This window comes from Ovis aries, chromosome 2, assembly GCF_016772045.2.
Source record: "Ovis aries strain OAR_USU_Benz2616 breed Rambouillet chromosome 2, ARS-UI_Ramb_v3.0, whole genome shotgun sequence".
NCBI classification, from domain to species: Eukaryota; Metazoa; Chordata; class Mammalia; order Artiodactyla; family Bovidae; genus Ovis; species Ovis aries.
Window position 1 is genome coordinate 53,700,850 of NC_056055.1, and position 24,238 is coordinate 53,725,087.

Here is a 24,238-nt window from a genome sequence, read left to right on the forward strand (position 1 = left end):
AAGTATCACTACAAACAAAGCTAGTGGAGGTGATGGCATTCCAGTTGAACTCTTTCAAATCCTAAAAGATGATGTGATTAAAGTGCTGCACTCAATATGCCAGTAAATTCGGAAAACTCAGCAGTGGCCACAAGACTGGAAAAGGTCAGTTCTCATTCCTATCCCAAAGAAAGGCAATGCCAAAGAATGTTCAAACTACCCTATAATTGCACTCATTTCACATGCTAAGTAATGCTCAAAATTCTTAAGCCAGGCTTCAACAGTACATGAAACGAGAACTTCCAGATATCAAGCCGGATTTAGAAAAGGCAGAGAAAGCAGATATCAGATTGCCAAAATCTGCTGGATCATCAAAAATGCAAGAGAGTTCCAGAAAAACATCTACTACTTTATTACGCCAAAGGCTTTGACTGTGTGGATCACAATAAACTGGAAAATTCTGAAAGAGATGGAAATACCAGACCACCTGACCTGCCTCCTGAGAAATCTGTATGCAGGCCAAGAAGCAACAGTTAGAACTACACATGGAACAACAGACTGGTTCCAAATTGGGAAAGGAGTACGTCAAAGCTGTATATTGTCACCTTGCTTATTTATCTTATATGTAGAGTACATCATGCAAAATTCCAGGCTGGATGAAGCACAAGCTGGAACAAGATTGCCAGGAGAAATATTGATAACCTCAGATATGCAGATGACACCACCCTTATGGCGGAAAGTGAAGAGGAACTAAAGAACCTCTTGATGAAAGTGAAAGAGGAGACTGAAAAAGTTGGCTTAAAGCTCAACATTCAGAAAACGAAGATCATGGCATCTGGTCCTGTTACTTCATGGCAAATAGATGGGGAAACAATGGAAACAGTGAGAAACTTTATTTTTCTGGGCTATAAAATCACTGCAGATGGTGACTGCAGCCATAAAATTAAAAGATTTTTGCTTCTTGGAAGAAAGCTATGACCAACCTAGAATGCATATTAAAAAACAGAGAGATTACTTTTCGACAAAGGTCCATGTAGGCAAAGCTATGGTTTTTCCAATAATCATGTATGCATATGAGAATTGAACTATAAAGAAAGCTGAGCACGGAAGAATTGATGCTTTTGAACTGTGGTGTTGGAGAAGACCCTTGAGAGTCCCTTGGACTGCAAGGAGATCCAACCAGTCCATCCTAAAGGAAATCAGACTGATGTTGAAGCTGAAACTCCAATACTTTGGTCATCTGATGTGAAGAACTAACTCACTGGGAAAGACCCTGATGCTGTGAAAGGTTGAAGGCAGGAGGAGAAGGAGACGACAGAGGATGAGATGGTTGGATGGCATCTCCAACTCAATAGACATGAGTTTGAGCAAGCTCCAGGAGTTGGTGATGGACAGGGTGGTGTGATATGCTGCAGTCTATGGGTCGTGGAGTTGTACATGACTGAGCAACTGAACTGAAGTGAACTGATACCTATTTCCAATGCTGCTTTTCTGCACAGGTGCAGAATGGCTCAGAAATGGTGATCCATACTTCAGTCTCTGGGTTGAGAGGGTGGAGCTAGGAGTCAAAGGAAGCCAAGGCAGCTAGAATTCACAGTGCAGATTATCTGAGAAGAGAGGGCTGGATATAGAGAGAACTCTTGGGATATGAAGAAGGTCTGCCTCAAATGTGCAGCCAAGGATTGGTCAGAATACGCATCTGAGAAAAGTACCAGAGGAAGGGTTAAAAAAGACTCCTGAAAAAATATAAGGGCATAGTACTCAGAGGTCACATGTAGAGGCAGATAGAGAGCCTATTCCAACAGTTAAAATAGAGAACTTCATAATAACTAGGGCATAGGGTAGGGTACCAAGAAAGGCCTTACTTCAGTAGTAAGTAAAAATCCTGGACTAAATGTTGATGACTAATGAGGCTTGTGAGGAATACCTGAAAGAATCAAACTCTTTCCAAGTAACTTAACTGAATTGCAAAACAAAGCTCAAGACATTTATAGGGAAAAGCAGTGGACTGGGAATCTCTAAGCCCTTGTTCTCCCATGGGAACACCAAAAAACTACCAGAAACTGGTATAAAACCCTTATAAAAACTATGGAAAATTGTCAAAAGGCTATAACAACCAAGCAAATATTCAGGCAAGAAAAGTCACATTCAAAGCAGTAAAATATTTCATGATGTTTGTACTTTCTGCCCCACTCCCCTTCTCAGTGCCGTGTAGTTTTGGTGTAGAGGAAGTGGCAGCCCAATACACAGTTCCCTCCCTTGAAACAAAGGGAGCAGTTGTTCATTTACCAAGTCATGTCTGACTTGAGCAGAGCGGTCCTTATTTGAATGTTCTGACTATCTTAGGGCTGCCTAAGGCATTGGGCTCTATATCATCTAATTCAGATCTTAGACACAGAGGAATGGTGGATAGTGCCATGAAAGTTATAAGGGGACTACAGACCTCCTGGGTAAGAGACTATAGATGGAGACATAAAGTAGACCATTGAAGGCCCAAAGAAGAAGCTAAGGTGAGATTCTTTGGGAGACTGAGACACTGAAAAGTAGCCATGTGTATGAGGGAATTGAAGAAGCCAAAAATATGTCCAGGCAAGACACCTGTTTAGAAGAGACCTGAGAAGAACTTAAACTTTTCCATTGAGCTGATCACTAGGCTAACAGCATGCCCAACTATTTAGAGGACTACTCCAGCATAGAGCCAGTCTGTGAAGACGGAGAGAGGTAGCTATTTTTACAGATGCCCAACCTTCAGCAAAAGAGTCCCAAAGGATACCGATAAACAGGAAATCATGGCCTATTTAAAGGAAGAAAAAAAGCTGTCACAACCTATCCCTGAAGAAGCACAGGCATTAATTAGATTTACTAAATAAAGACATGAAAACAGCTCTCTGGAATATGCTGAAGGAAACTCAATGAAAACACAGGTAAAGAGCTAAAGGAAATAAATATATGAACAAAATGAGACTATCAACAAAGAGAAATAAAAAGAAACTAGAAATTCTAGAGCTAAAAATAGAGTAAGTGGATGGAAAGATTCCCGAGAGGGATTTAACAGCAGATTTATGCAGGCAGAAGAAAGGAACAGCAGCCTTAAAGATAGGAGATTTGAAATTATCAAGTTTAAGGAGCAACAAAAGGGAATGTTTTCTCTCCGTAACAAGATCCATAACAAGGCAAATATGTCTGCTCTCACCACTTCTTGTCAGCATTATACCGAATGTTCTAGGCAGTGCAATAATGGAGAAATAAAAGGCATTCAGGTTGGAAAAGATGATGTAGAATTGTCAGATATTATCACCAATTTGGAAAATACTAAAGAATTTACAAAACATAGCTACTACAACCAATGAGTGAATTTAGCAAGATTGCAACATAGAAGATACATATTCAGTTTCTATTTCTATATACAAGCAACAAACATTAGAAATTGAAATAGAAAACAATATCACTTTGAATAACATCATAGATTTGACATAGGGATAAATTCACAAAATACAAGACTTGTACAAAGAAATTAAAAAATTTCTAGGAGAAAATAAAAATACCCTAAAAAAGTGGAGAGATGTACCATTTCTGTGAATTGAAAGACAATATTGTTAAGATATCAGTTCACTTGTAGGAATTTTTCTTACATATATACCCATATGTGTATATAAGGATTTATATATATGAGATTTTTACTTAGTGCAAAAGACTGTACATAAGTAAATATCCATGAATGGAGAACTGAAGGTGACTTGTGTTATAGTCATATCAAGGAAGACATGACAGCCATTTAAAAAACTGACATGCACAAGATATATTTAATTATCAAATTAAATAAGAGAGAAAACTGTCTATACTACCGTTCTTGGAGAAATACATACAAATCCATTTGGTTTTGGCTATATTAGACTAGTTAAGAAAGATACACAAGAATCTGATAGAAATGACTGTCTCAAGGGAAGAAAAATGGGAGATAAGAGGTTGGGAAGAAAACATATTTTCTACATACCTTATTCTACCTATTGAATTTTGTACCATGCATATGTGAAGTGTGAAAGTCGCTCAGTTGTGCTGACTCCTTGAGACCCCATGGACTATACAGTCTGTGGAATTCTCCAGGCCAGAATACTGGAGTGGGTAGCCTTTCCCTTCTCCAGCGGTCTTCCCAACCCAGGGATCAAACCCAGGTCTCCCGCATTAAAGGTGGATTCTTACCAACTGAGCCACAGGGGAAGCCCACCATGTATATGTCTGTCTACTTGAAAAAAAAAAAAGAGTGATTGAAATCAGTTAAATGCATTGATCCTTTATCAAGAAGCCCAACTTCTCCAATCTTTATCCCATAAGTCCTCCCCAGTCTGCCCACCTACGCCTCTGCTAGAAATGGACCACCTTTCTAACTGCCAGATGTGCTAGTGGCCCATTCCTCAGTGTTCTGCATTTGTTAGCAAGTTTCTTTCCCACCTAGAATACACTCCTTTTGCCTGTGGCCTGCACTTTTAGACCTAACTCTAATGTTACTCTACCCAGGAGCCCTGTCTCACCACACTGATCCTCACTATGCTTTCTCTCCTCTGGAATGGGTGTTTGTGACCTGGGCCTCACAAATGAGTGTATGATCCCATATGTTTTGGATTGTTGGCTCTTGCTTTGTGTGATGTCTTATGTTGGAAAATAGGCTGTCTGGATAGCAAAAAGGCAGCATGACTCAAATGTCTTTGTACTCTTAACACTGTCTTGCTTAGGGCTGAGCATAGATTGAGGGCTCACCAGTCCCCAGTTGGGAGAAGGAAATGGCAACCCACTCCAGTATTCTTGCCTGGAGGATCCTGTGGACAGAGGAGCCTGGAGGGCTGCTGTTCATAGGGTCACACAGAGTCGGACATGACTGAAGTGACTTAGCCTGCATGGTGCATTGGAGAAGGAAATGGCAACACACTCCAGTATTCTTGCTTGGAGAATCCCCGGGACGGAGGAGCCTGGTGGGCTGCTGTCTATGGGGTCGCATAGAGCTGGACATGACTGAAACGATTTAGCAGCAGCAGCAGCAGCCTTCACTTGGATGAAAGATTAGATACTGGAGGAAGGACCAAGGAGTATCTTCAGAGATTTTGAGCTGAAGGATTTTTGCCTGTGAGACCACTGTCACCAGGGAAAGAGTTTTTTTCCCTCAAAGAAATAAAAAAATTAAAAAAAATTAGAGTGTTAGAGAACTATGACAATATCGACAGAGGTCAGGTAGGTAACATAAATGTGTAAGTAAATGGTCAGCGTATAGGAGTGATGGGCCCTGGTCATGAATTAGAAAACAACTGGCTTGCTTAAAGTTTTCAAAAATTCTAGTTAAAAAACAAGCAAACAAACAAAATTCCTTTAGGCAAACCGCAGACAGACAGAATAGACGAGTAGATCTCACCACAATCAGCAACTACTTTATGACTTTAAGTCAGAAGTGGTCACTGACACATCTCTGCAGGTACGCATCTCTGTGAGAAGACAGAATTCTGTAACATGGTTACAAACAGCTGTAGAAAACTAACTCTTAAAGGAGATGCACAAGGAAATCTCATTAGTGTGTCTCAGGGGAAGGCAGCGTTTACAGTCTCTTCTCACTCATCCGCAAGCTTGAGGCCACACAGTCTGGGAGGCATTCCTTTCTGATTCCCACAGTATCATTTTAAAGATGCTACCACTTTTACCTGTCCCTGCCACTTCAGCCATGGTCCCTTCGTGCACCTGTGATTTCCCATCACCCACTGCCTGTAACATCAAAGCTCTCCATTTCCAAGCCATAACCAGACTGGCCACCAGGCTGGCGGAGGGTATGGAGAGTGAAGACAGAGTGGGAACACAGACACTGCCTGTGAGTGGCACCTTCATTGCTTACAAGCAGACCCCCTCATCTGCAGACGGAATTCCCATAGGGACTTCCTAGACAGGTGAAGCTCTTTGACACCATACCTACCTTGTGAAACAGAAGGGCTTTGTGATGCAGTCTGGTGGCTTGGTTCCGTCATCTGTGAGGCGGAGACGACAATGTAGCACTGGAAGTCAGTAGGTGCCAGAACTCTGAATGCCTACATTCATAGGGATGGTTGGTCTCCTCGCGATTATGAGGTTTAGACCATGCTGAGCCAGACTTTTGTTCTGTGGGATTTGGGGTATCCCTTATATACCTATGGCTCCATCTTCGTTATTATTCTAATTATCTGGCAAGTGAAAAAGAGTTACCATGGATTAACGGAACATAAAAGGAGCTGTTGCCGGGTAGGGAAACACTGTGACCAGGACTGAACTAATTAAGCCTTAGATAAGACGCTTTAAGCTCCCTCTCCTTTTATCCCTCCTCTCCATGTGTCTACCGCCCCGCCCATATGTGTTTTTTTTTTTTTTTACCATCCATTAGTTACTCATATGGTATTTCTCTTCTCAGCACCTAGAAATCATTTCTTACCAGACCATCCCTGCAATGTATTCTAATTGAAAAATCAAGAACATCTCTATCTGGCTTGGGTTGAGACTTAGATGAAATGGATTGTGCCTCACTGGATCTTAGAAGACTTCCCTTTATGGGAGATTTTTCTGGTTTGTGGTCCATTAAGGCATTTGTAAATTGAAGTCCTTTGATTATTAAATCTACACAACTTTATTGTGTTCCACCCTTTCTCTTGTTCCATTATAAGCTTGATACAGAACTTCTCTTAGGAAATAAATGGGAGGTGTGGAGGACAGAAGAGCCTCAAAATGAACCAGAAATAAGAGAAGACAAGTATTGAGATGAAAAAAATAGGAGTGTGGAAAGTTAGGAAATTAAATAAAATACAGGTAAATTAAAAAGGATTCGGTAATCTATATTGGCTTGGTCTTGGTTTGGACGTGAAAAAGAAAATGGTGTCCCAACTTCACACTCCAACTTTTTTGTCTTTTCAGCGTCACCGAAAAGTCAGACAAAGGGCTAGAGATGCAGCATTGAGAGGTAAAGTCCTGTCTTGGCTCCGACTTCCCTCCCCTGGGGGTGAGGTTCCCATGGACCCTGTTCGCCAGTGACCCTTAGTGCCAGGCACCAGGTGCTCTAACTGCTGAAGGCTCCAATCCCCAAGGTGACAGATTCTCCCAGAAGACTTTTATCGGGGGTGGGGTAGGGGTCTGCAGTCTCCTGCCATTCAAGGCTTTTAGATTTCTGTAGGATGTCCCTGAATCCCCTCTTGTTCTGTGTAACACTGTCTCCTGGTTTCTCAGCTAGGAGACATTCCCGGAAAGAAGCTGACAAGCCGTGGGAGCTGCTCTCGCTCATGCGAAGGTGATCTCTTGCTCTTTGCAGTCTCCCACCTCCCAGCGTGGCCTGTGGTGATTTCTGTGTTTGGCCTGGGGCAGGGTTGGGCAGAAGGAGAATGGCTGAGAGGGAGCCAGACACAGGGAGCCTGGAGCCCTGGGTGAGAGTTGCTGGAGGAGAGGGTGGGGTCAGACGTCTCAGTGGAGAGTGGTCTTCCAGCTGTGCTCTGGGCTAGGCTCACAAAGGTGCTGGAAGTCAGGATTTGACAGAATGTAACTCTGTGGGTTTTCTCCCAACCATGAGACAAGTTACCCAGTCAGGAGAATGGATAGTTAAGTGCATAAACAAGTCATCATTTTCATATTCTCTTTATAGCCACACCCTTTCAAGGGCAGACCCCTGGACCCTGCTGACATTACCTCTTCTGGTTCTGTCTTCAGGGAGGCCAGTTCCTGGGACAACCCTCAGGCAGGAGCTTGTCATGCTATCCCCTCCTAAGAGCTCTGCAGAATGAGAAATTGGCTCTTGAGAGATGTTGTGTGCATCTCCTAATCCCCAGAATGCAGAGCTCCCGCAGGACTTCCATGGCCCGAAGCGAGGCTGACTCCAGGTTCTACCTGGTGACGTCTCTGGTGCTGCCCCATCAGCTAACCGTTGGCTCCCCAACCTGCCTGGTTCCTTTCTAATTCAGCTTCTCAGCACAGGTCAGCAGAGAGCTTACCCACCTCCCAGTTTCTCAAGGCCCGGTGTTCCCACTAGTTTTCTGAGACCTTGCTCAACAAGCTCCAGGCTCTCAGCCCAGCCCGCTACAGTTGCCAAATGGCATTTCCCTAGGAAGAAAAGTAGACACTTAAACACCCAGCTGTTGCAGGCCTCAGAGTTTATGGGACTAGGGGAGGGCAGGCCCAATCTCCAGGCCACACACTGGCCAAGTGTAACAAACAGTAACATACTGTCCATCAGTAACAAATATTTGCTATGTTTCCCTTCGCAGCCAGGGCTGGCTACCTCAGGAGGGGGCTGTGCGGCAGATCCTGTGTGCAGATCCCTGCTGCCAAACCTGCAACACCATGGCTCTGGAGATTCAGCAGTTGTTGGGTGAGAACACCCTGATCTCCCCAACTTCAGGGGACACCTCTCAGGGCTCCTCTTGCCTAGAGGTTCTGCCCATGTCTAATGTGCCTTTTGAGCAGAGTCTGGAACTTCGTTCCCCACACTCCAAAGACCTTTCAGTTCCGTCTGTAACCCTCACAGTGTCACAGAAATCCTTAGCCCAGTCCGTGGCCCAGTCACCTAGTGCAGCTGGCATCCATGATTACTGGGCTGAACATCTCAAGCTAAGGCAGGGATTCCAAGTGCCAGAGGTTCCCTCAGGGACTGAGGAGCCAAGAATTTTAGTGAATCTGCAGGAGATGATGCAGAGCAACCTCAGCCTCATCTGTGGGAACCAAGTCCAGCAGCCCTTCAGTCCCCAGGTGTCTCTGCTGCCTTTGAAACAAGAAATTACTACCCTGACACATTCAGTGGCCTTGCCGATGGTCACTGTCCTCCCTGCCCACCTGCCGTTCCTGAGTCCTGAAGTCCTGAGACTTCTTGAGGTCCATGTGAAAAAATGGATGCATTTCCAGAGGTGGGGGCTCCCCAGGCGTGTAGAAGAGTCCCTGAGGCAGCTGATGCCAAACCCGCCACTAGTTTACCAAACTGTATATAACCAACCAGTTTCTTTCATCCACAATAATACTTCTCATTTCTCTGTTGAGAAATGTGGGACCATTTTGTACCAGAACTGGGGTTCAGGTATGGCCGGCCAGCCTACCCAGGCCTTCTGGGTTTCTGAATGGTGCGTTACGGATCCAGAACAAAGACACCTCTACCAGCAAATCCCCAGCCATAAGGCTTTAGCCCTGCCCTCGTCAGTCCTTAAAGAATTAAGTGGCCTCTATCTAATGTCTGGGCAACAGGCCAGTGACTCAGTGGGCCCCGTGCAGCCAAAATACAGCCAGCTATTCTGTGGCCTGCCTTCTCTGCACAGTGAGTCGCTGGTTGACACCTTCTTGGCTTCTCAAGGCCTCTCCAACGACGAGAGCATGTCCAAGCCCCACTTGAAGGACCCCTTTCTCTTGAAGGATCCCAAGGAACTCTCCTTCCTCCCTTTGCTGCCTAAAACTCCAACCCAGTCAACTCCACTGTCTTCTCTGTCTTGTCAAGATTGTGTTGCTCCATCTGATCACCAACAAGCTCACATCAATGTCCCATTTCTGACTCTGGACGAGTGTGAAGCCTTGGAGTGGCACCTGCTGCAGAGGCAGCTCCAGCTTCAGTGGGACTTGCCAGATGTTTTTCAGAGAGATCAACATGTCCAGAGCCCCGTGCAATGTAAGCCCGGTGACAAAGCCCAGTCTTCTGAGACTCTGAAAACTTCCTGGTCGGGGCAGCCTGTCTCAGTCCTCACAAGGGAACCAGTCTTCCCGCAGCACACCAGGAGGCTGCTGGAGTACCACCTCCAGAGACAGCTGATTCACCACCGCTGGGGCCTGCCCCAGAAGATCCAGCAGTCCATCCAGTTGCTCCGGTCCCCCACTAACCAGCAGACTATACCCTGGAGCAGCACAGCCCTAGACAGTGTGAATGGCCCCCAGCCTACATCTCTGGAGGCCACTGGAGCTGATGACCCATTCTCACCTATTGTGGACCCACTGTCAGTCCCCATGCCACACTTGTTTGACAAGGCCAAGGCAATATTGCAGGGCCATATCGCCTCCAGATGTGGGCAAATTCACCAGGGCAACATCCCTGCCTCTGTATATAGATCTTGGGAGTGCATAATTCCTGGGGGCCTGGAAGTGACTCCCTTCAGCTGCATCCTGGAAAGCAAGCCCCTGGAACTCCAGGCAGCAGCTGACCAGGACCTTCAACAGGAAGGGATGCCAGAGGCCCTTGATCAGCAGCAACAGGTCTCACCAAAAGCTGTCGTTGAACATCCCAAGCTGCCCGGAGTCCTGTCAGAGGCAGCCATTGAGAAACTGGAGATGACTTTACGGCACAAGTATCTGGCCTTCTTGTCAGGGCTGCCTGCTCTTTATTGTGTGTCTCCCTCCAGGGTCATGGCCCCAGCAACCACGTCAATCACGTCCCCAGCCATGGTCACAGAGATGGTGCCTGAGCCTGTCCAATTCTCAACAGAACCTGTGACTCAGGTGACCTCACCTGAAGAGCAGGGCCCAAGTCCTGGGCCAGGCTTTCAAGAGGCCAATGAGGCTCTTTCAAACACTGCAGAAGAATTCCAGGCTGATGAGCAGGTGGAAGGAGTAATTGAGATGCTGCCTATAGAAAGCGAAACAGAGCCTGAGAGGCCCTCTTCACTTGGGGAGCACATCTTGGCCAAAATGAATTTCCATCTGAGAAAGAAGATCCTAGAGGCACAGATTGGAATTCCCATAAAGGCAAGAGAGTCTAGGGAACAAGTTGTAGGAATGTCAGAGGATGTATGTACACAGGAGTCTCTTGAGAGTTTAAACAACCAAGGACAACCACTGCTCCAGGAACTCCCCATCCCACCAGATATGCCATGTGCCCCAGACCCAGAGTGGCTCCACCTCAAAGAACAGCTGGCCACTGAGTTAAAGGCGGTGCACCAGAAACAGAAGCAACCCAGTTGCAGCATAGTACCCCATGGTTCTGTCCACGGGGCTTCCAGTATCTCAGTCAGTGGGGACATGACAGAGGCCCAGGTGCTTTGTGTTCAGCTGGAGGCCAGTGTGAACAACCCCAGTCTGGGGGAGCCTTGGAGCCCTGAGCCCCGGAGCCCTGAGCCCCATATGCCTGACAAGAGCAAGGACTCAGCCCAAGTCCCCACACTGGCAGAAAAGAGGGAGGAGCCAGGCAAACCCATATTGGTTGGGGACCATGGAGAAGGGGATGCTGGGTTCACACTCTCCTCCACAAGAGGAAAAAGCCACTCTGTTGAAGGCCAGAGGCCAGAAGGGATACTTCTGAATAGGACACCCCGCAGCCCCTGGCAACGGAGACATCGCTTTCACCTTGATGCTTCCTGTCAACACAGTCCTAAGCATTGCCCTCAGCCTAAACTCCCAGAGCTACCTCCTGGAGGAGTCCCTAAGGGGAAGGATTCTCAGAAAAAAGACCTGCAAGACAGTCAAGCCAAGCTCAGTGTTACCCTCAAACCAGCAAGGGTTCCCGAGAATGCCCAGCCTGTGGTGCCCCAGGCGTCACGAGGCCAGACTTTCCTGGGCCAGCTCACTGTGGGTAAGCCATTGGAGGGCCGAGTTTTACAAGGTCAGGTCTTTCAGAGGCAGGTAGTGCAAGGCCGTACTCACACGAGGCCCAGCCTTCCAGAATATGGCCTGAGAAATAAGATAAAATCTCTTTTGCACTGTGTTATACCCCAGACAAAAGGCAAAGGGCATGAGGCATCCATATCCTCTGCATCTGAGAAAGTGGCCAGGACCAGAAAAGAAAATGTGGAAAAAAGCTTGGCTCTAGCCAAAAGTCCCAAGGGACTAACTAAGACAGAGAAGACAAGAGGGGACCGCAAGGCCCAGTTTCCACCCGCCAAGAAGCAGATGGGCCTGGCTTTCATGGATGTTACCCACTCCCCATATAGTAAGCTCCGGCACCACTCCCGCTCCCATCAACTCCACTTGGCTTCAGTCCTGGGCAACCCCCGCCACTGCCCTCGGCACTGTCCTCGAGGGGCTTGTGCCACCCAACCAAAGAACTCACCCTAACTCTCAGCTCTTACCTCGGAAGGAAACTCTGGTCTGCTCAAGAAGACCCAACACAGTCAGAAGACTTTGTAGTCTCCCCAGTGTCTGCATCCCTTGATGAGGACTGCTCCTGTCAATTTTATTAATGTGCAAGTGGGCAGAATACCACCCCAATACACTATATATCTCTAAGCAGAGAGTTGTGTGTCTGCTGCTTTTCTCCATCATGGTGTGCTCAGGGAAGGCATAATGGAGGTAAATGTCCTTCCTATCTAGGGATGGAGCTTTAACCCACTCTTAAGCTGGGACAGCATTCCACACCCCACCTCCCACCCCAAACCCCCTGGACTGTGGATAAAAGGGACTTGAGCAGAGAAGGAAGGCCCTTGTTTAAGGTACATTGAAGTTAAAGGTCAGACTTGAATTTGATTAATATCATGGTGTCCCTGGGCCCTGAGAAGCCATGTGGAAGGTAGTACTGTCAAGAATGAGGGGCCAGGAATTTTTTGCCCCAGGCAAAATTCACTGATGACTTCTATATATATGCTCACAATCTGGAGGGGAGATATTTAGGAGAGTGCCAGTGTTCCAATCTTGAGGTGGTGCTTCATACTATCAGTAGCATATAGATAATATGACAAATACCAAAAACGAATGATAGAATCTCCCCTTCTGCTCCTGCTGGTTATGTTAGGTCTTTCTGGAGAGCTCACCTGGGAGGCGGCTCTAGTTCTCTTGCCTGTATCCCACCTCCTCTGTCTATCAGCTGCATGGAATAAGTGACGCTGGGAATGAAGATCACAGTAGGACATGGAAACTCCCAAGGGTAGGCAGGTGAGAAGCAGGAAGGGAGAGCATGTAGATGGAAGTCTGAGTACTTGGGATAGATGCTGACATGGTCCTGAAGAGGGCATAATAAGAGAAAAGACTGGTTTGCTTGAACCAGGAATCCAACCCAGTGCCCATGTGCTTTTAGGGGATGGGGATGAATAAACTGAGTTTTGGTGGTTCATAGTGTGATGAAGAGCAGTGAGTTGAATCTTGTTGTCCAAAGGCAATGCAAATTAAAATTTCTGAACACTCACTCTCCACCCTACGAAATTGTCCAGTTTTAGGGACTGGTATACCTACAAACCGTGTTTTTGCTCAGCTCCAACATGAAGTTAGTGATTGTGTTCTAATCTTGATATATCTCAACTTTGCCCCCTTTTTGTCTGTGTTTACTGTCTCTGTTTGTTAAATTACTCACTCATTCTTACCTAAATAATACAATAGTGTCTCATATGCCCAGGGCCTAGGATAGTGGCTGGCATAATAATACCTTAATGGTAGTTGAATACAAAGTCTGGGCTGTGGAGGCAGACAAATCATTACATTAGTATGCTGAGTGCTATGGAATAAGGAGTCCTGCCATGGGATTACCGGGGTACTCAGCTCAGAAGGACCCCAGCAGGGCCGCAATAAGATAACCTTGATTATGCTGTGCACCTTAAACGCACACAGTGCTGCATGTCAATTATATCTCAAAAATGGAAGGAAGATGAAAAAAACTTAAAAAATAACTCTGAGAACTATTTTACATTCAACTAAAATGTTTTTTTTACTGTATGTAAATAGTTATAACTAACATGGCAAAGACATAGAATTTAAAAGTAGAACTCGTGATTTCATGGGATAGACAGTCTACATGCCCAGATTCTCTAATCAGCACATATACTTGAATGTCTAATACTCATCTCAGACTATAGAACAGTAAATTCTTGACTCCCTGTGCCCATCCATTATCTCATTACATGTATGAAACATGCTCTAATCACAGTATGCATAACATCAGTTAATGGCAACAGCATCTTTGCAGTTGTTCAGGACAAAAACATTGATGTCTTCCTTGACATTGGTCCCCTAACTGTGCGTATCCAGTCCACTCTCTTGTCTCTACCTTCTGAAATGAATTCATAACACGACCACTTCTCACTCACTCTGCTGCTATGATTACTGCAGTAGTATCATAACTAACCCCACCTTCTGCCTGAGACCACACTTCTAGCAGTCTGTTCTCAACACAGAAGCTTAATACTCCTCAGGGGAAGTCCTAACTATAGACAGCTAGAGAGAAAGATAGATTAAGGTTAGATGATGATGATGATGAAGAAGAAGAAGGAGGAGGGGGAGAGGGAGGAGGGGAGGAGAAAGAAAGGCATGTAAGACCATGAGACTGGATAAGATCACGCAGACAATGATTGTTAATGAAGCAAAGGTCTGAGGACCAGGCCTGGTACACCCCAACATAAAGGATTTGGAGGGAAAAGTAGGAACCAATAAGCAGAGACTGAGAAGTAGTCAGTGAGGTGGGAGGAAAACCATGATGCAGGAGAGAAAGGGAGAACTACAAGAGAGGCAGTGTCGTGGTGTAGAAGTGTGACGTGGTAGGAGGAAGGCCCCGGTTGAGGGGTTGGCCTTGGCTAACAGCACAGATGCTTCACTGGTGGTAAGTAGAGAGAAAGTAACCGTAGTGAGGAGGGACTCTGTGTCTCATGCGAAGAATGGTTTCTCTACAATTAAGGGAGCAAGGCAAATACCTAAAGGGGTGAAGAGGAACTGGTAAAGATCATGGCTGGGGGAGGGGTTGATACCAAGAGCCAAAGCCAGAGATGAAGAGGAATTCTGGAAGTTACCATGGCGGAGTTTTTTTTTTTTTTGTTAGGGCCTAAGGAATTGGTAGTAGCATGTGAATCCTGGTGAGCAGGAAGACAAAGTTGAGGTGAGTGGTCACGTGGGAACAGGTGTGGCATCCTAATTTTCAGTCAGGGACCAGGGAGTTTCGGGGGCTGGAGGAGGGAAGCAGGAAGCAGAAAAAGGCTGCCCTGAGCGGATGGGAGGGCTCTGTTCTGGATACTTCATTTCTCTCAGAAGGCGGCACCTCTGCATTCCCCACCTCTGACCTACCAGAGGAAAGAAGAAAGGCAGAAAGGGCTGTGGCCTCTTCATGGTGTGGTATGAGGGCTGTGGGATGCCCTGCCTCACTGATTCTGAAGGAAATTCAGGATGGCTCCACATACCACAACCAGCAGCGGTGGCGGGAGTCTCCTCGGATAGGACCCAGTACTTAGCACAGTGTGTCCACTGCTAGCTGGATGCAGAAAAGGCAGGATGGGAAGAAGCATGAGTGAGTCCCTCCTCTGAATGGTGACTCTGTGTCTAAGGGGTGGCAGCCCAGCCCCTATTGTGGCCCCCAGGGCGAGGAGGCACAAGGCCCAGGCCAGCTGAACCACATCTTCCAGAGTTTTCCTAAAAGCATCCCCAAAGGTCATAAGAGGTCTTGTGACAGGCAGATCCTCCCTTCCTGGTGGGAGTTGGGCTGAGAGCCACATAGGAGGATGCGCAGGAGAAAGAATGTGACTCAGAAGGGTCACAGCAGTGACAGGTGGGAAGCTGAGTTTAATGTGCCCACATTCTGGGCTGACGTGGAGCAGGTCCTTTCCTTGGTCTTCTACAAGCTGCCTGCCCTAGAAAACCATGAATTCACAGTGCTGACCAAGTTTTGCAACAAAGAGCTGGGGGCAGAGAGTTGATCTGAAACAAAGACATTCAGGATTCTTCAGTCTCAGCCGAGTCAAGAGGTGAGAGAAGTGTCAGAGCCTATGATTCATGTAGGATGTTGCAGGGAGATGAAGCCTTGCTCATCCCATCCTATAACCCTAGCACAGGCCCCACCTTCCAGCTCCCCCTCAGCTCAAGAGGCAAAATGAGAATGAAAACTCTCATGGCAGGGAACACCTCAAGTATTCACTATTCCATAAGTGGTGGTAGATGCTAAGAATATATCAACGTTTGCTTGGGATACTTGGAGTTTGCCTCTGCCCTCTGAGATACCATGTTGTCATGGCAAAAGGCTCTGACCTTTTGGAGTCCTTCTCTTGGTCTCTGCAGAGAGCATTTCAGAATTCTGGAGAGAGAATTTAAGGCATCTGACCTCTCCTGCAGTGGAGAAGAATGGCTTCTCCACAAAATCCCTTTTCCTGTTAAACACCAAGTCCTAGCAAATAGGGAGCATGGCCTCATCATTTTTGTACATGTATAGATTTTAACACAGCCTCTCATGGGCTTGATTCTCGTCAATATTTCTAGTCTTAATTTCTAAGATTAAAATCTGTTAATACAAAAAGAAAATAATTAAAATAAAATCCTTATTATTTTATCTTAAAGTATATAATTATATAAACTTTTATTCATGTAAGTTAGGGTTTACATCCTCACCACTCTCTGGCCTGTTTTTTCTCCTCCTCCATGCAAATCCGGTAAGAAGATGACTGCTTACTGTAACTCAGTTACTCAACAGGTTAATGCTTAATTTCTGGGTGCTGCTTCCTTTTGTGTACAAGCTGTCTCGTTTTCCCTGGAGGTACTATGTACTTTAACAGCTCTGTGTGTTTCTTCAGGCTTTTCCAGACACCCACTGTCCTACTTTAACTTTGCAAAACTTAACCCATCCTTTAAGACATGGTAGAAATGTGCCCTTGGCTGACGTCTTCCTCTAGAAGCAGAGTTTTCTACATCCTCTGTGTGATTCTACTTTCCCTGCCCTGAAATAGGTATGTATGACTGTCAGTGGTGGGATCATGCATCCATAAAAGCACAGTGTCTGGTGCATAATAATCACTTAATATGTGTTAAATTGAGTTAACCTAATGAATTAAACTGGCATAAGGTAAATATGCTGACTAGCTAGATAACAGACCATTCATTATTCAGCCAACTCTTATTTAGGATTCCATAGAATCACAGGTATTTGAAAGATAATCTAGTTCTGGCTCATATATTTTGTGTTTTATGGAGAATTTAATTTGAAGAAAGGCTTCCATGGCATAACACAGCATGAAAGCCACTGACTGGGGACAAGCTATTTTCGGATGAGTGAATTGAACATTTTTAATATAAAATCTAGATAATTTGATTTCTTTTGAAAAATTTAAAGACCCAGCAATAAGGTTTTTGTTTCTCATTCTTGAAAAGTGTCAATCTTCTGGAACCTTCTCCAGTTTAGCACAGACCTCATTATTCCCTAAAGTTTCCCTGATGCAGAAACTATGTATTAAGAGCAGCACTAAGCCCCCAAAATAGTGACTCTGGCATTCCATGGAAATACACCTGGCCTTTTTCCTGTATTTGTGTTACTTGCTGGTCACTGAAGACAACTGAACTCGAGTCCTCAGATTTGCAACAGATGTGTTTCTAAGAAATATTGTTGAAAAATATTATTGACAAATTCCATCTGAGATGTATGTAGTTTGCTATTCAGAGGAATCCGCTGTAACTATACACTTAACTCTTTTGTACATCAAATGAGCACACTTGATTATATTTCTATTTCCTTGACAAGAGCTACCTCTTAGCCTGGCATATAATTCCAAGAGCTCAATTTGTCCTATTAAAATTCTGTAAAAATTTATTTTATTATTATGACATTTACTTTTGCACAGGAGAAGTTCAAGTTCAGTGTAAATGTTCTTCCTTTACAAGTAATCTTTTGTTTGGCTTTCTCTTCCTGCATAGATAAGATAATTCTTTTTATATAGCTTTTAATCACAAAAATGAAACTGTTGTCAAGACAAATTAAAAACTGAGCAACATTAAATTAATTTTTGCCAGGGGCTTGGTGAGCTCATTAGAGCTGTAGATTTAAACTGTTTTTTCACCCTAGCAAGTTTTCCTTTGGGTATATAGTTTTAAATTTAAAATTTCATATACAATTTACACATGCTAAGTGGTAAACTGTTCAATGATTTTTGATTTCAGAACATTTTCATCATCCCCCAAAGTCCTTTTGTTCTTATTTGCAGTTGATCCCTGCTGCCAGCCACACCACCCCTTGCCCACTCCCACCCCCCTGCCCCAGCTCTAGCCAAACTTAAGCCAGAAATATACTTGCCCCAGTCATGACCTCAACCTTGGGCAGTTATTGGCCCTCCTTATTCACTCATCACTGAGGTCATCACTTCCCAGCAATGCCACTGGACATGGGTGTTGCAATCACTCCACATGGTGAACTTCCTTCCACCCTAGCACAACTTGTCCCCTGCCCTGGCAGAACCTTTCTGAGCTGGGGAGTGATTGGAGCTGCTTCAGACAAGAATGCTTCAGACTCTCACTGTTCCTACTTAAAGTTCAGCTGTTTTTTTAAGCACAAATATTTCACAGATTATTGTTTGCAGTTGTTTTGAGGAAAATGCTTTGCTGACTTCCTAAGTCAGCCATTAGCTAGAAGGCTCACTTCTATGTTTGTTTTTTTTTTTCCTCAATGATATCAGTGACCAGCTGGTTGGAACTGTGTAATTAATTGCTGTCTCTCTTTATCTTATCATCATCATCTCTGTTTCTTCTACTCTGCAGTGTCTTTGAGATGGGCTTTAGTTAGCTATTGCAATATTAGGTTTAAGTTTGTATTGTGTCCTTGCTGTCTACCTCTTTACATCAGTCTGGCATCTCAGTTTATTTTTATCATTTTTTTTTCTTAATTTTATAAAGTTTCTTTCATGTTTTTTATTTGATTTCATAGTATTAGTAAGAAAATTGTTTCTCTGTTTTTGGAACAACGGTATTCTTTGATTTTCAAATGCTTCATTTTATATAATTTTCCTAATTTACTCAACTTTGAACAAAGAGGATAGATCTAGTCTGATATTTGCCAGCTGATAGGTCTCATATTCTATTTGGATTCTTTCACCATTCACCAGTGTACTGTTACAATTCTCTTTCACGAAGAAGCTAAAAGCCAAGCAGATGCACGCATCCCAGCATTTAAGTTTTTAATGTCTAGAAGACATTTATCCAGTTCAGCATTACTTTACTGAGTCATGACTTTGTTCCCATTACCTGGTTTTCTAACTCTGAACTAGTGTATTTACTACTGAAAATGTTGAGTCAGCATGGTAACTCTGCTTTGTTGGAAGTAGAGCATGGGTAATCCAGTCTCCAGTGTGTATTTCTTTCTCTTTCTGTGCCCTGCCCCCCAACTCATGCCTTGACACCACAGGGTATAATACTGATGGGCCAAGTTCAATTACTGGATGTTATAAGACTCCAAAGTGAATCTAGGAATGAAGCACTGAAGAATCCTCAGGGAAGGATTCCTCTTAGGAAGATTCCCCTCAGGAACTAGGTCTCTAATATGATGGTTAATGTTTGTGGCTCTGTGCTGTCTTTCAGAGACACTTATATGAGCGCACTGGCCATCATTTCTCAGTATGACCCATCTACATAACAGAACTAATTCCTTCCAGTGATTAAAAAACACCATTGATATCATTGATTTATATCTTTAGTTTCCTCTGCTATTGTATTTTCGTACCACATTGGTATTAAATTTGAGGGGGAAATTAATGACCTGCTGTCTTATACTGAAAGTATCCAAATACTGGCTAACTAATAGAACCCTTAAGGGTAAAGAATCTGCTTGTCAATGCAGGAGATGAAAGAGACACGGGTTCCATCCTTGGGTTGGGAAGATCCCCTCGAGGAGAGCAATGAGACCCACTCCAATATTGTTGCTTGGAAAATGCCATGGACAGAGGATCCTGGCAGGCTACAGTCCATGGGGTTGCAGAGTTGGGCATAACTGAGCATGCATGTACTATAAGCTTTTTAGCTTATATCCCTGAAAAATACATTTTCTGCTATAGTTTCTATGCACAGAAATATTTGGAGGAGTGTGTACTAGAGCAGCAAACATCACATTTTAATATACAGTGCTTCTAAACATTTCATGTGCATATGGATCCCCTGGGGATGCTATTAAAATGCGGTTTCTGCAGTTCTCACAAGATCCCTGGTGATGTGGATACTGATGGTAAGAGCAGTACAGTGCTAGAAGAGTTGGCATGCTCTGACTGTGATTTGGGGCCCAAATCACTCGTAGTGTGTAGTCTTTTGTTTGCCAACTTGGGCATTTTCATGGTGTCAGACTTAAATGAGTTAATTTTCAGGATAAGACTGCTTTTATTCCTCTGCCTGCTTGTTGTTCACTGTTTTCTAGACCTCTCCTCCAACGTAATTACTTTCTTGTTATAATATTTTCTTCAGAGAATCTTCATGATTGGCATTTTCAGTTTATATGTTGTAGCTCAGGATTACAAGGCATTTAGCTAGAAATGCCCAAAGAGTAAACTTGATCTCAACTACAAGAAAGGTAATGGTGGTGTTTTCAGTGATAGCACCACCTGAAAATAGCTTGTTGGGGTGGTTTGGTCAGTGGATACAGGCAGAAAAGCAACCATGCCCTGGAAGCTTTAAATGCCTTAAATGTTTGGAAAAAGCAAATTAATGCACGTAGCATTGACACCAGTTCTGTAGCCTTGGACAATTCATTATAGTTGTTTTTAGTACTTTAAGTTTCATAAAATAACTAAAAATTAAATTTCATATATGTCTTAAAATAGGTCAGCTCTGTTCAATAATGGTCAAGTTTTGTATATTCTCTACCAAAAACTAGTCTTTTAAGTATCTTTCATCTTACTTTTTAAGAAGCAGTTTGTTGCTGCCTTAGCCTATAGCCATCTCTACTTTCCTTCCTGCCTTCTTCCCTCCCTGCCTCTTAGCATTTAACGCTCTACTTTCCAGTCCCGTCATATAAAAAAATCCCTTATGGCCGCTTCAACACTCCCTACTGAATTTCCAGCCTCCTAACTCTTCTGGGTTCCAAACTGTGCCTAATTAAGCTTTTCATGAATTAAGCTTTCATTCTGATAAGGCATCATCCAGTAGACCCTGTCCCTGCAGATCCAGCTTCTGACTTCAGGGAGCAAGTTTTTTAATATTTATTGGTATAGCTCTATTTTTATTATTATCAGCATGAACTCATCTGTTATTATTTTGCTGTCTCTAGTCTTTCTGAACATTCATAATTGTCCTTTTTGTTGTCTACTAAATTATGTTCCACTATTATAGGAAATCTCACTTGAAGACAGACCTAGCAATACATTTATCAATATTAACTTTTAAGACATATTTCACAGCCCTTATCTACCTACTTCGACTTACTCAGTTTTTATGATTCTTATTTTTTATTACATACTAACTTATTTATGTTCTTTTTTTATGTGCACTATCAAGGTTAGTCCATAAACCTACAATTTCCCAAATAGTATTTACTACAATAATAATAGGAATGTCAATTAATACAATAGACTACAGAGTACCAACATAGACAATTATATGTATATAAAACTCTGTATGTTTAGAGAGGTTCAGGAAGTGTTGTTTAAGATAGGGTATTATAGAAACAGGGCAACATTTCAGTAGTTTAAGGTGAATCCCTCCTTTATTGTGTTTCAAAGTCAATCCATATGGAATAAAAATATAAACATTGAACCAAATTATAATAGAAATTGACAAAGATTAAATCATTTATGAAATATCTAGAAGGAGGATAACATTCCTTTTGGAAGAAAGTTAAAAAGGTATAAATGGATGATTGATAGCTTCAAGAATATATGTATTTGAGATTTCTGTACCACTAAAAAAATCCAAAGGGGCTGATATATATAATATTTTTTTAAAATTCACATTTATAAAGAAGACACTCAAACTTGGAAGGATTAATAAAAAAGAGGGTATCAATGCATTTCACTAGATTGTAAGCTCTGAGAGGACAGGGACATTTTCTGAACTTCACAGAGAATGCCTGATGGCTCAGCCGGCAAAGAATCCACCTGCAATGCAGGAGACATAGGAGACGTGGGTTCAATCCCTGGGTCAGGAAAATCCCCTAGAGAAGGAAATGCAACCCATTCCAGTATTCTTTCTTGGAGAATCTCATGGACAGAGGAGTCTGGAGGGCTACAATGCATGGGGTCGCAAAGAGTTGGACATGACTGAGCACATGACACTCACAGATAATAGGTATATAATCAGTATTGAGTAAATAAATGATTAGAGGGCCACAAATAAAAAGTAAAATCTTATTACTGCAAGATCTTAAAGTCTTATTACTGTATGGATGAATAAGTGAAATAAATAACTCTGGACAGCTAAAACATGCCAACTAAAATAGTCAAAAAAAGCATACAGTATCAGCAGTGTTATCGTAGAATTGGTACATATTCCTTGTAGCGGCTCTTTAAATTAGTAACCTTTTGGAGGTAACATGTTAATTTGTAATAAGGGCATATGATACATCAGGCATAAATTTATCCTAATGAAGTAGCCAAGGTTAAATATTAATATTTCATATGTATAGATTAATAGATATAAATAGTGAATATTTCTATATTCTCTATATATTTATATGCTAAAGATATTCAATCTAACTTTATAATATTTAATATTAGGAGAATGATTGCTTGCATTTTCACTTTGTGCAAAGGGTTTGTTATGAAACCATGCAAATATTATTAAACAGGATGCATATTATTATGTTCTGATTGCAACTATAAAAATTCTACTAGCACATAAAAGACATGCATGCATGTATAAATAAAATCAGTTTTATGTGGGTTATGGACTTGTCTTACTATTATTGTTTTATATATTTTTAATATCAGTTTTAATTAATAAATATAAAATGGTTTCTGTATATAATATTTATCCATATATTTCCATAAATTTATGCATATTTAATTTACATTCTTAGGAGCCTAGTAAAGCTGTTGGATGGCATCACCGACTCGATGGACCTGAGTTTGTGTCAGTTCCGAGAGTTGGTGATGGACAGGGAAGACAGGGAAGCCTGGCTTGCTGCGGTCCATGGGGTTACAAAGAGTCGGACATGACTGAGCAACTGAACTGAGTAAAGCTGTTGGTCTCCTAGGGAAATTGTAGTTGTTACTTACTGACCAATAGGCTCTCCACTAGTGATAAATTCACCGTGGTCATGGTTTAGTCACTAAGTTGTGTCAGACTCTTTTGCGACCCCTGGACTGTAGCCCACCAGGCTGCTCTGTCCATAGAATTTCCTAAGCAAGAATACTGGAGTGGGTTTCCATGCTCTCCTCCAGGGGATCTTCCCAACCCAGGGATTGAACCTGCATCTCCTAAGTGTCCTGCATTGCAGGAGGATTCTTTACCCACTGAGTCACCAGGGAAGCCTGATATACTCATTAATGAATATTTACAAGAGAGCAGGAAGCGTGATGTCAACTAAAGATTGAGGGAAAACTTGGAAGAAAAGTTCTTGAGGCATTGTCTACCTTAACAGACCTATGAAGCAGAAAGCATGTCATGTTTTCTACATATAGAGAACAAGGCTTAGAGGCATCCCAAGCTGTAGTTGCAGCAACAACTGATGGGGCCAGTTTTTGAATGGATTGACTGGTGGATACCCACTAGGAGATAATTTGCAACACTGAAAATATTAACTGTACTTATTTTTATGTCTTGGATTTACATGTGTTAAAGAAATAACTGGTTTATTGAGATATAATTTACAAACTACAGCACCCCTTAAAAGTGTATAATGCAGTGATTTTTAGTATATTTACTGAATTGTAGAATTATCACTTCTATCAAATTTAAAATATTTTTTATAATTTTATTTATTTATTTTTGGCTGTGCTGGGTCTTCATTGCTGCACAACCTTTTCTCTAGTTGCAGAGAGTGTAGGTTACTCTCTAGTTGTGGTAGAGAGTACCACTTTCTACCACACACCACCACTCTTTAGTGGTCTGTGGGCTTCTCAGTGTGGTGGGTTCTCTTGTTGCCAAGCACGGGCTCGAGGAGTGAGAGCTCAATAGTTGCAGCTCTTGGGCTCTAGGGCACAGGCTCAGTAGTTGTGGTACACAGGCTTAGTTGCTCCATAACATGCTGGATCCTCCTGGACCAGGGATCGAACTCATGTTTCCTGCACTGGGAGGCAGATTCTTTACCACTGAGCCAGCAGGGAAGCCCTCTATTGAATTTTATACCACTAAAGAAACCCTGTGCCCATTAGCAGTTTAGTTCAGTCTCTCAGTCGTGTCCGACTCTTTGCGACCACATGAATCGCAGCACACCAGGCCTCCCTGTCCATCACCATCTCCCAGAGTTCACTCAGCTCATGTCCTTTGAGTCGGTGATGCCGTCCAGCCGTCTCATCCTCTGTCGTCCCCTTCTCCACCTGCCCCCAATCCCTCCCAGCATCAGAGTCTTTTCCAATGAGTCAACTCTTCACATGAGGTGGCCAAAGTACTGGAGCTTCAGCTTTAGCATCATTCCTTCCAAAGAAATCCCAGGGCCAATCTCCTTCAGAATGGACTGGTTGGATCTCCTTGCAGTCCAAGGGACTCTCAAGAGTCTTCTCCA

The 24,238-nt window shown here is 43.3% G+C and overlaps 1 protein-coding gene across 2 annotated transcripts in view; it reads left to right on the forward strand.

Moving 5' to 3' along the window:
• Nucleotides 1-13,494, forward strand: part of LOC101110212 (protein SPATA31F1-like) — a 113,738-nt gene extending 100,244 nt beyond the window's left edge. The window contains exons 2-4 of one of the 2 annotated variants that reach the window (XM_060409315.1): nt 6,895-6,940; nt 7,204-7,264; nt 8,232-13,494. In XM_060409315.1, coding sequence (XP_060265298.1) covers nt 6,895-6,940; nt 7,204-7,264; nt 8,232-11,985 — 3,861 coding nt within the window. In that variant the 3' untranslated portion in view covers nt 11,986-13,494. Of the gene's footprint in view, nt 1-1,170; nt 6,941-7,203; nt 7,265-8,231 lie in introns of those variants that run through there. The other variant, XM_042243308.2, reaches the window with a different exon arrangement.
• The last annotated feature ends 10,744 nt before the right edge of the window (nt 13,495-24,238 follow it).